The sequence below is a fragment of the Falco naumanni genome, chromosome 11 (genome assembly GCF_017639655.2).
Source record: "Falco naumanni isolate bFalNau1 chromosome 11, bFalNau1.pat, whole genome shotgun sequence".
Lineage (NCBI taxonomy): Eukaryota > Metazoa > Chordata > Aves > Falconiformes > Falconidae > Falco > Falco naumanni.
Window position 1 is genome coordinate 5,801,256 of NC_054064.1, and position 12,649 is coordinate 5,813,904.

Here is a 12,649-nt window from a genome sequence, read left to right on the forward strand (position 1 = left end):
CACCCGGAGTTCAAAGCAAGCTCTCCATCAGCTCCTGCTTTCCTCCCTTCCCCTCCCATTCCCACAGTGGATAAAGAAAGCAAAACAGCTACTGCACAGAAACAAGCAAATGGAAAAGGCCCTCTTGAGTTCAAATGCAAAGTCAACGCCTACCTGATTTTGGAATTACAGGTCATTTCATTCTCAGGGTAGTGAATATCCACCGCATCTTGAATGACTGTACCATACTCATAGACTTTAATCTTCTTTGTCACCCCAGCGATGGCAAAGTAGTCACAGTCTCGGTCGAACTCAATACTGAGGAACAAAAGCACAGGTTGAGAACTGTGTAACACAACACACACACTTACCAGCAGGGTATTTTACCACCCAAACATTTTAGTGCGGTAGAACTGGGAATCACTATCTGCAGTTAGCAAATACCCTGTTTGGAACACCTTGGTGAGGTCTGGCACACACATCACCAGCACGGAATTCTTGCTCTTGGGCACCATTTTTAATCCCCTCCAAACACACCCACAACTTCATTTATTGAAACAAGACTTTCTGTGATAGCACAATCTCCCTCCCTCAGCCAGGATCTTTGTTCAGATGCTCTAGAGGTTTTGCAGTTCAGCTACACCATCTAACAGTGTGGCACCCAAATGTCAAAGCTGACAACTCACCCTGAAAATGTGCTTAACGTTCAGCTGTATGCTCGACAACCAACATGCTACGGGATGGCTACCCATGGATTTCTCTTGGTTGCACTGCTTCATCTCTTAGCTCCTATATATAGCAGCTTAGTGAACTTTAAAGTGTTAACACAGAGCAAACGAGTCTCTGTGGAAAAAAAAACTTCTAAATTCCCCGAGTAACAGAGGGTCAAAACATATATCATCAGTAATGTAAAAAACATGCTCGCTATGACTTCCACTCAGAGTTGCTCATGGAAACAGAGGCAGCTTCTTTCTTGAACTGCAGGGCAAGTTTGTAATAGATATCAATGAAGTTGGAAGTAAAAGCAGTCACCTCATAACAAAGTTAAGCTGCAAATGAGAAAAGCCCGAGGTTGTACATGAAATACATCTGAGAGAAAGGCAGGCAGCCAGTTATAAACTGCTAACGTCACTGCTACCTTCGCAGCTTAGAAGGGCTTGAGAGAAATCTATTAGACATCTAGCAGTCGGGGAAGTAAAGCTGCTTCCTAGGAGCTGGTCACTGGAGGCAGGGAAGCGTGGATGTGCCTACCTCCCACCTCCCTTCAGGAGCATCAGCCTCAGTGAGACACCAGTTTGCTACTCCTCCCAGTGAGGGTTTGGGGGTAGCATTTCCCCTCAGCAACCAGGTTTCTGTGATCAGCAATCAGTTATCCTCAGTCTCTTGACTAAGCAATCTATCTATTACTTTGAGAGGTCTCTTTCAGGGTTCTTCCACTCAGTAATTCATTTCAATCTCTACCACCCCCATCACATTTTATTTCCAAGAAGCCAGGGTGTTTGTGAACCAGGCAGCAAGCTCTGAATGGCAGAAGAGATGACTGAGTTTACACTGATTTCACACTCATACAGCTTGAAAAATCCTGAAGGCAGAGGTATTTAAGGTACCTTTTTACAATTAGGAAGCATTAAGCTCATTACAAGAAAAGAGAGGGCTCCTTGGGCTGCTCCCACAGCAGCTACAGCTAGAGTTTTCTACCCCTCAACATAACTGAGAAGTCAAAGGCACTGCAATGCTTTCAAGGGAAGATAAATTTAAATGGCAACAGAGCTTTCAAGTCCTTGTAAAGGAGATATCATCAAGTTATTTTTAACCTATGGAGAGAAAGGATTGTTGATATGCAGTCTGATGGTATAAAATAATTCAATGAAACAGTCTGCAACTTGGCCTTTTAACTCAGGCAGCTAAACTTCTCCAACGCAGTGGCAGGAGACAGTCCCACTCACAATTGCTTGCTTGCTAGAGGAGAAATGAGCTAGTCAGGTCAAGCCTACAAAATCACAAGATGCCAAAAGGAAAAAAAAAAGGAACATGCTTACAGCTGGGGAATCAAGCAAGCATGCATCTATTAAAATAAAACGGGAGAGGAAAAGAAGTCACCTAAGCAGCCAGACTGCTCTCCCCCTACCCCAGATCTACCCTAGTCTAATCATTTTTTATACAAACAGGACAAAAGCACCACGCAGGCCTGTCTTGTCAGCTCACCCTATTCTACAGAAGAATTTTAAAATCGAAAGCCTCTAACAATAGAACGGATTTACTTGTACCACAATCTTAATTGAACCGCTGTCTCAGCTCCTGCTTGCTGCCCTGTGGATTCAGGTAAAGTGCAACTAAACTGATGGCAGCGATTCATCCTCTTGGATTCAATTTATATCCTTAGCCTTCTCCTGAAGAAAAAAAATTAATGTTTTACAATGTCTGGTAAAAAGCCAAGTTATTAGAACAGAGCAGAACCTCTTTCACCTGGGGTGGGTTTGCTTCTCTAGCATTAATTCCTTTATTATTTTTCTTTTTTTGAAAGAGGCATACTGTAGACATGAAACCCCTGAGTATTTCATTATGTCTACAAAAGTTAACACATCATTAGAATTAATAAAAAATACTAACCAATGAAATTGATTATCAGACCTGTGACCTTCAAACAGCATCGAAGAGGCTGCAGGAATAAACCACCACCTGTACAGATGTTTGTTGGCTGCCAGAGAGGCAGGCAAACCCAGCACAGGATGCCTGACACCACCTTGCACCTTGGCCTCTGTCAGATACGTGCAGTCCTGGTGCAACAAGCGTTCTCACTATCTGCCATTTGGGTTTTTATTAAGCAACTTAGGAAGAAAAATATGAACAAAGTAGCTAATCAAGTGGATTATTTACTATATAAAACTATTTCTAATATTTGCAGAGCTCTGCTTCCCCCTGGACTAATCAGGATTAGGACAAACAGCCCACTTGCATAGCAACAGTTATTTTGATGCTTTTTCCTACAAATCTTCTAAGTATGTTTAGTATTAAGCAAGGCTTATTTGCATTTAACTAGCTCAATGGTATTCCTGTCACTTACTGCTTGAAGTCTTTGTGTCAGTGTAAGCACTTGCTTATACACAAGCTTATCCATATGAAAATTTGCAAGCAAGTTTAGTTTTGTCAAAAGCCGCAACAGGGCCAGCTCTGAAGAACAGCAACAACATTCTGGTTCACAGGTGATACATTTCTATAGTCAAAGTGAATTAGTCATTAGCACATTAACATGCAATAGAGTAATAGGAAATACTTTATCCTTTCTGTCAAAAAAGGCCATTGAGTCAAGAGATAAACCAGTTAGACAACAGCAACCACTTCACATGTGGCAAGAGGCACAGTGCCACCGGCGAGTCAAAGCAACATGTAAAATGTGTGTGCTATGGCTATTAGCATCCTGCTAAAATAAGAGCAATGTGTTTTGGTAACACTATTTTAATTAGACTTAACATAGGACTGACAATGAATTTTTCACCATTTCAGAGGGCAGATGGAGCACCAACTGTTTGTGCATGCTACAAATCTACCTCAGTGCTAGCATGAAGCAGCCTCCTCTAGAGACAGGAGACCAGTTCAGACATTGTTTTTCATTTGTTTAAGGAAGCACTGGCAGTAAACCATATTTTAGATCATTTGAATATCTAGTTAAGTACCTTTTTGGACTAGCAGTAGTCCTTGCCCCTCAAAGATGTAAATGTCAGAAGCAATCAACAATTGCACCTTTTTTTTTGTAAAAACCCCCCTACTTTTAAACCTCATATTTCTGACCAACAAAGATTAGCTGATTTTTTATAGGAATCTTTTGGGGACACAAGCCTGGATATTTGAAAGAGATATGTGCAACATAATTTACTTATAAAAATCAAATTGAAAGGAATTGATTGTTTTGTTTTAGGGAAAAAAGAAGAGAGACATCTCCCATTCCCAAGTCACTGTTTTTGTTTTCTTAAGTAGTTAGTGACCAGCATCCTATGGAAATACTACTAAGAGCTGCGAGAAAGTAAACACATTCTCAAGGGTTCTGGTTCCTTTGCTGCTTATCTTCATTCTCAAGTCTGTGAGATTACAAATAGTTTTATTTTAATGCTAAAACCTATGACCTTGGAGAGCACTTGTAGCTAACAGATGGAATTATGAAATAAATGGCTTCTGAAATGTGTCTGAAGGCTTGGCGTGGTGTTGAGGGTAGACCAGTGGGGAAAGAGTAAAGAACAAGTATTTACCAGTTCTGCCATTGTATAAAGCCTTCCTACATTTGCATCCTGATGGCTCTCCACATCCCAGGAGGATGCACTGGAGTTAGAGAATGCATACAGATGGGCAACTAAATTGATTAAAAGAATGGAGCAGCTGCCTTACCGTAACAGTTATGAACAAGGCGACAGCAGAGACTAGTGTTCAACAAGTCACTCCACACTAGAGCTAGGAAGCATTCACCAGAACATTAATTTGGGACAGATGAGGGTTTCCCTCCATCCCAGCTACCCCTTAAAAGCCACACGCACATTCCAGGTACCTACTCCTGCAAGACATGATGATGCCAAAGTGAACGTGACAACAGTAATCTGAACAACTGGTCCATACCAAATATTAACAGAAATAAATACAGATATACCCTTTAGAATCCGCAACATAGTCCCTGTAGATGCTGGGAGGCTGCAAAAAGACAACACTGCAGGCGGTGACCAGGTTGACATGCTCTGTAGTCTTCCACAGGGACAGCATGGGTCAAGGTGCCCTCCAAACCCACCCCTGGGGCAGCTCACACCGTACTCGAAATCATGGTTTGAAACTCCCCAGGTGTCAGCCTGGAGGGGCACCTAACCCAGCAAGCCTCCGTGAGAAGCAGGTACGTGCTATATCCAACTCCTCCAAATCAGGAGGGGAGTTTCCATCTAACTGCATTAGCCTTTAACTGCATCACTAGTTACAATTAAAGGTCTGCAGCAAACTGCACCTCTTCCTCTTCCATACGTACACTCTACAATTGCTACTGTAATCATAAATGCCTCAGCCCTGACTTGGTAACGAGATCTGTGACTGTAGGAGTTGCCATTTCCACAAATTAGATGACTCAGTTCCTCCCAAGGGACTATATATACACATTTTTTTCCTTCCTGAATATACCAAGCCTTTCAATTCTACTTCTACCTAATATGGTGCTTTTTTATTTCTGTATCTCTAACCCCAACTCCTATCTTGCTGTGGCCCCATATTTAATTGCAACATAAATAAATTGTTCTTAGTTTGGGGGGACTTAATTGGTGAGAGGAAGGAGAGATGACAACAACAGCTTTTGCTCTTCACTTACACTTCCTTGAAGTCTTTCTCACTCTGTGCTTTCACTCCCTGGCCTCTGAGTGATACCCTGTCATTTCCAACAATTCCAAGTCCCACACCTTACAGCCTGGTTGCCTATTTCCAACACCCATTTTGAGGCACTGAAGTCAAAGATTAGAAATTTAGGTTACAATTCAACACATGACAACTAGTGCAGATTGTTCAGCATCTGGGACCAATACAGAAATTGGTATTAATATCACACACCTGAGAGACTGTTTTTACAGCAGACTGATATTTTAAGGCAAAGTAATTAGTGTCACTAAGCATGCACTAGCATACTAATTTGTAGTTTTTAAAAAACAAAGCTATACTCAGGAATAGGAAGCTGCTATTATAGTCCTCAGATTTTGTGCTCCATCAGCTCAAAGTCTAAATCTTGTCACATATAAAAATAAAGGCTATTGAGACAAGGCGTATCAAGTTTCATTATCAAAAGACTGTTTTGCTAAAGCTGTGAGTAGCTAAAAAAAATGGTGTGGTTTTTTTAATAAAGCAACAGTTGCATTAGTTACTTTTACTTTAGAGCACCACCTAAATAGGGTCACTGCTGCTATTTCCGTCCTTAACCCATACCACAGGGACAAGGGCAGACCAGCACTGGTTGAACATGTTCCCCAATTCAGATCCCTGTGCTACAAAATGTTTTCCAAAAATATAAACTGAGCAAGCACACCATGATCCCAGACAGGTTACTGCAGTTTCCACTCAAGAAGGACTGCTTAGGGAAAAACTCTTGAATTCTCTAGACTGCTACACAGATAGATAAGTTAAATGTATAAATGAGACTCCCCTTAAATGCATTCTATTGGAGAGCAAACACCTTCATCTCCAAGATTCACATTAGTTTGTGTTAGACATTACTGCCAAATTACCAGAAAACTGCCCATTTGTCCTTTAATCAAGGTAAAGTTGTCTTGGCTACTATAATTACAGCCTCTCAACAGATCAGATTCAAATCTAATGGAAGTGTAATGAAAACTGTGGGACAGAAGACCCCAAGCCATTTCAGTTTGAACCCATTCCTTGGAGTTGTTTGGGATATTCCAGCTCCAGGTTTAGCAGTACCAGCTGCTGCTGAATACAGCCCAAGCACCCTTCCCTGCCACAGCACCTCCTCCAGGCTTCAAACATCTGCTAGGAATACACTCTCCCTAAGCAAACTTCGATTTGTAGCATAAAAATAACACTAGAAAGTCAGCTCTGTGTCGATGATCTTGCCTCCCAGCACACTCAGCTGGGAAACAGACAGGGAAGGGTATTACAACAGTTCATTGAAGCCTGCACCACAGAGAAGGACGGTCCTCAGCTCCGGGCTCCTTTGGGAAGATATTACCGCACGCGTCATGCTGCAGTCACACTTTCAGCATCTTTCTTGCAGCCACAGTAGCCTGGAGTTTTATTTTGCTCTCTTTGAAGAAAGGTATAAAAAGGTACCATGTTGACAAAGTAATGTCATTAGACCTAGTTCCAGGCCTGCTTCATGCTTACAAAAATCCTTTTAAGGGTAATGAAATGCCATCAGTTCCAAGAAAGACTACTTAGCAATACTCCCATTCCATAAAGAGCTTGTTTAAAGGAGAATATTAAATCTGAATTGAGGAGGTTTGTTGGACTTAGATCCATCTCACAGCTCTGAAATCAAAACCACCAGAGCTACTTTCATGTTTTGTCATCACTAGATAAAACAGTCATTCCTTTTTTAAACCCAATGAGACACTCTACTATGCTATGAGATTAATTGTGCTTCCTGGGATAGCTCAGCTTTCAGAATCAGGATCCCCTCTACTTCAGGGGGGAGCAAGGGGAAGTGACCCTGAACCAAGCCACCTCCAAGTACAACCCCAAACCTCCTGGGAAGCCACAGCACACTTCCAGCCTTGTCTGTAAGACTACAGAGCTAGAGACATACTGTTCTACTGCATAAGGGTTTTTTTCATACATGTATTCAGGGGAACCTGGCGTAACTAGCACTAATGATGAGAAAGCCTATAGGGAACTACTGAATTTTGCAAGCAACTGAACCTAAAGCGTATTGATAAAAAGCCACTTTACTGCTAGGCGATGCTCTTCTGCATGCTGAAGAGAAGATGACGACAATCCCAGGGTTTATATGCCAGATACACAGACGTACAATGAGCCAAAGCCACTGCAAACAACTACTATGCAAGTTAATGAGGATTAGATTCCGTTTTTCCATAAACACCATTTTAAATAAGCTAGAGTAGGGAAACGTTAACTAAAAGTGCCAACAGTTAAATACAGAATATTTCTTACGGCACTATTTAAAATCCAAGCCAAATTATCAGTCTGCCTGCTGCAGTATTTTGAGTAACCCATCTAATATTTCAAAACCAGGACCTGCCATTTCGCCCAGCTGGGCTGATACATGGTAGGTTACGAACACCTCTGACAGTAGCAGGAACACAGCCTCAACATTAGAAAATACTAAAGTGGAAGAGACTTTAAGTCTCTAAACATACTCATCTGCTTTCTTTCTGCATTCAAGCTTGGGAAATGTTTCCAGAAAGGAAGGTGGCAGCCTCTGCCTAAGGTGTAAAAGGAACAGGTTTGAGGGGGAAAAACCCACCCCTGCTCCACAAGTTGCAAGGTTGTACGTGCAGCACTACTGTCATATCAGGACTATGCCATTAAGTAAGAAGAACTCAATCAGTTGTGATAGATGCTGAAGTACCTTCTAAATATAAGGCCATTCAAAGTTCGCAAGCTTGCTTTCAAGCCACCACATTTATTACTACAACAAGAATCTTGTTTCTCTAAAACTGAGCATGGCAGCTGCTGACAGAGCTGAAGAGGCAAGGGAACAGATATCTGAAAGAGTTTAGCACAGGGGACATCCACCAGTGCTGGGAGACTGTAAACAATGCAGTCCCTCCACAGGCTCCAATTCATGATTGCTGCACGATTTAGCTGCACCAGTGAAGACGTTTCTGCCTCCAGCTGACCACATTGCCAGAGGTCCCACTCCTCAGAACAAATCACTGCCCAGCCCGGTGCCCCAGAACACAGCCTGCTATATCATTAATCCCAGCCTCCCAATTCACCTGACACCAACACCAGCTCTTCTGCCAGACACCCCACAGCAGAGAATCAGGAGGGACAGCTGGAGACAATAACTTCTTTAGACCCCTCAGCTAAATCCAACAGCAACTGTTAGTCAGGACACCAGCCTCCATAAATATTGCATCCATACGCCACCGACGAGCCATTTTGAAGAGCCAAAGAATAGGCTGGGACAATTAACTCCCATGGTCCTGCTGCCTGGTATTGATAGAACAAGGTTAAAACACCATTTGAAGCATTTTTTCATCCAACTGCCAAATCTGTTTCAGGAGATTGTTTTGAACCTTTTTTTGGTCAGTATTTTGTATGCTATCCTTAAACTACTCTTCAGAAAAAGAGGTACTTATAAATACCCTTAATTTCACAGTCTCGTACAGAAAAATTGATCTGACTTCCACATTCATTTGCACAAAAACAGACACACACAAGCGTCACTTTAACTTCCTCTACAAAACATCCATGCGGTATATAAATCCCAAATCTGTCTTAAGAGTATTTATTAATACAGATGATAATAATCATTAACTCAACCCCTTTTTCAGACTGAGCTGCTTGTAAGGTGTTTTTTTCTCAGAACTGTGTTTAAGCCCACACCATACATCTTTGCATACCTTAACACACCACCTCAATATATATTTTTTTTCCAGCTCCCTACATTTAATAGACTAACTCCTTCAGTTAGCAAGGAAGGAACAAACAAAAAATCCAAAGGAATACTAATTCTTTTCAGATAATCACCTCCTAGCAAATTCAGACACTTCCAACAAATACGGCTAAAGAATATGGCTTTAATAAGATACAGAAAATCATATCCTATTAATAACAGGCTTGTTTCTTCAAAGCAGGCACATAAGAATTCACTGTATCAACACTCAATATTGAAAGCAAGCTAGAAAATTGGGGGGTAAATTAAGGGAAATTTGCCTTTTACCAACATTGTCAGCATGGAAGTTCTGCATATAAGATGCTGTGAAACCACACCTTTCGTGGCTTCCAACTCATGAGGCCAAGATATAGCACTACTGTCTGACGATAACCGTTATTACATGAACATCAGGAGGAACAGAAGGGCAGCTGCCTGCAGCCTCACAGAAAAGATTTCTGTTCTGATCAATAAGGGGTGGATGCAATGATGCAATGCAACTTGGACATGGTACCATCCTCCTACCCTGAAAACAGATCTCTCAGAGGACATTCCTGATGCTACAGCATCCATTTTAAGTTCCTGCACTTTCACAAATCTTCTCTTCAAAAAAAGCCCAGTCTTATTCTAATAAATACAATGTTTTTACATTAACCCCCATTTGTGAGTGAGGGATCCCAAAGTTCATAGGAAGTGAATTTCACTTTGCACTATGTGGCAAAGCCACATGAGGACATTGCCTCTCCTTAAAACCTAAGGCCAGAGGAAGATGCTAGGCAGAAAGTCAGGGACAAAACCTGACACTTCTATCAAGCTAACCATTTATCTTTATCACAAGAGTATAACCCCCAAGACTTGGATGGTTCTGGTCCAAAATCCTGCTCAGAGCAGAGGCAGCTCTTTGGTCAGACCAGTTTGCTCAGGGCTTTCTCCAGCCAGTTCTTGAATACCTCCGAGGATGAAGCCTGCACATCATCTTCGGGAAGCCTACTTCAGTGCCAGACCAGCCAATGCTGAAGCCAGTGACCACAACACAACATTTGCCAAGAAATGGAAACTACTTATATAAACTGCACAAAGTTTCTTCAAGATATAAACAAAAAAACACCCAAAAAAACTTTGGTGAGCAATCACTGTTTAATACATTTGTTTAAAAAGAGACTTCCCAAATTCATCAAAAGGCTCTTCAATATTTTAACATACCATTTATAAAAATTCACAAAGTTTAAATCAAACTAACAAAACGTCACCTAATTATCTGCAGATGGAGACAAGTTTAAAGCACTAAGAGAGCTTAATGGGAAAAAGATCTTCCTACTACCAAATAGTCTGAAATTACTAGGAAAAAAAGTGAGGTCCCAGTGGTGGTTGTGCAACTTCATTAACTTCCCAATTTCAAATTATTTAAGTTTAACTCCTAAAAGTGAAAGCTTAAGTTCATGGAAGAACAGACTCCTCTCTGCAGCATCACCACAGTCACCAGAAAGTTTACTTTTCAGGTCAGGACTGGAGATACGAGCAGACATGCTCTTTTCTGGTTTCCGAGTCCCTTTTTGTACTAGCAGCCCATCCTGAGGACTACATGAGAGTTGAGAGCATAACTCTGAATTCAGAGATCTGAACTGACGTCTGTATAAGCCTTCTGCTGGGCATGAGTCACATTTAGCTTCTGCTCGAGGGATCCAGACCACAATTATGTACTAGGAAATGTATCAGTTCTGCACTCCAGAGAAGGGAAAGGCTCTGTACTTAGCTCTAATCAAACCAACCTCCCTCTCGGCCCCAGACAACCTCTGGTCTATGGGCCAAAACCTCTGACGAAATAAGGTAAGAGAACCACAGGATAAACACGAACTTCAGGTAGGTTCACAGCATTAGACTTCAAGTTTCCTCAGCCACTCTGTAGTTCAAGTCTCTTTATTCAAGCATTTCTCTCCCTCCCAGCTGTGGAAACAGTCCAAACAAGACAGATCCATCCACAGTTTTGAGCTGCCACTTGTATTTAAGAGTCCATTTAAAAAATGATTTATTTAACACAGTATAAGAAAAATTCAGCCCTCCTCATTTCTCATCTTCTCAAGCAGCAGTATCTACTGCACTCTGAAGCACAATCCTGTGAGGGATAAACCCACTTACATTTCTTTCATTTATCTTTACCACCAAGATAGAAGCATTGCTGGTCACAAACTCAAGTAAAATGGTTCATCTAATCCTAGCCAGCCCAGGGTACTCAAAACAAGGGGAAAAAAGGGGCTTATTATGGTAGACACAGAACTAAAAGGCACTTTGTTAAAGTCTGGATCTGAGAATTTATATGGACAAGTAATTGTAGTCCAAAGTAAAATGGAAACAACAAACAAGAATGGTTCAACGAATACAGGGGGGGGGAAATACCCCTAATGGATGGGTTTTATTTTAAGCTCACCTTTGAAGAAAGGATTTCAGGTCATGTTAATGAAAGGGTCAACACAAAAAATACAATTTTGAAACAGACTTAATTGTACTGTTTGAATGTTAAAAGAAACCTCTTAATCTCTTATTCATTACATAAAGGCAATGGAATAAGCAAGCAATAAAAAATTAAAAAAAAAGAATGGACCCCAAACGTAAGATCCAGTTTTTGAACACTGTCTCAAGATCAAACAGATGAGATTAGTAAGGTTTCAGCACCCAAAAACCCAAGCTGTTTCTTTCCCTCTGTGTAAACCACTATGCCTTTAGATAAATAGTTAGTCTTGGCCACAAAAACCCCTTTGGATGTAATTTTAATACCTTTCAAAGAAATGGCAAGCTAACCCAGAAAAATTTGAAGTTTGAGCAGATGACAAAACCCACACCATTTGCCCCCAAACATCAGGGCCTCTGGGACAGATGTACTCATGCTTCCACCAGACCTGGGAACCACCCAGCAAGGAGAACCAGCTTTCCAATAACCAGTTTTCAGACAGACATCTTGCCATAGTCTGTTTCTTGGATTTTTCTGTTCTTTTTTTTTTTTCTTAAAATATGACAGACTGCCACATTATTCTCTGAAGGCCTCTGACAGTGCTAAAGCAATTTTCTACATAAATCATTGTAATGCTAACACTGCAGTTTACAGACTCATCTTTAAAAGAAAGCCTTTACTATTTACTGCCACAGCAAGAAGAGAGAAGAAAAGTTAAGCTCTGACGACTGCTCTGTCTGGGGGCTTAATAAATGGAAAAATTTATTCCTTGGCCCAGTTCTAACAAAACTTAATGTACTTGTGAAAACCATGTAAATACTTTGTACTGAAGAGAACAGAGTGTATAGTAGAAAAATCATTTAGCATATCGAGGTACGTGTACCAGCAAGCACGCTGGAAGTCCCCCTAATGTTAAAGCAAAACTGAGCTACCAGCAATTGCAAAGCTTTGAATGTGTTTTCACTTTACATCTTCCTTCATCTGTTTTTCTTGAAGCAAATGGGGGGGGGGGGGGGGGCGGGGGCGGGGGGCGGAAAGCACTGATGGTTGTCAGTTCTGCTTGTACCATGCTTCTGAGCAAGGTAAGAAGGCTCTCCCTCACTGGGCTTATGATCACGCTGCGTGCACCTTTCCAA

General features: G+C 41.4%; 1 protein-coding gene across 3 annotated transcripts in view; it reads right to left on the reverse strand.

Moving 5' to 3' along the window:
* Positions 1-12,649, reverse strand: part of COP1 (COP1 E3 ubiquitin ligase) — a 127,751-nt gene that overhangs the window by 73,762 nt on the left and 41,340 nt on the right. For all 3 annotated transcript variants that reach the window (XM_040610115.1, XM_040610114.1, XM_040610116.1), the window contains exon 12: positions 154-297. In XM_040610115.1, coding sequence (XP_040466049.1) covers positions 154-297 — 144 coding nt within the window. The remainder of the gene's footprint in view (positions 1-153; positions 298-12,649) is intronic.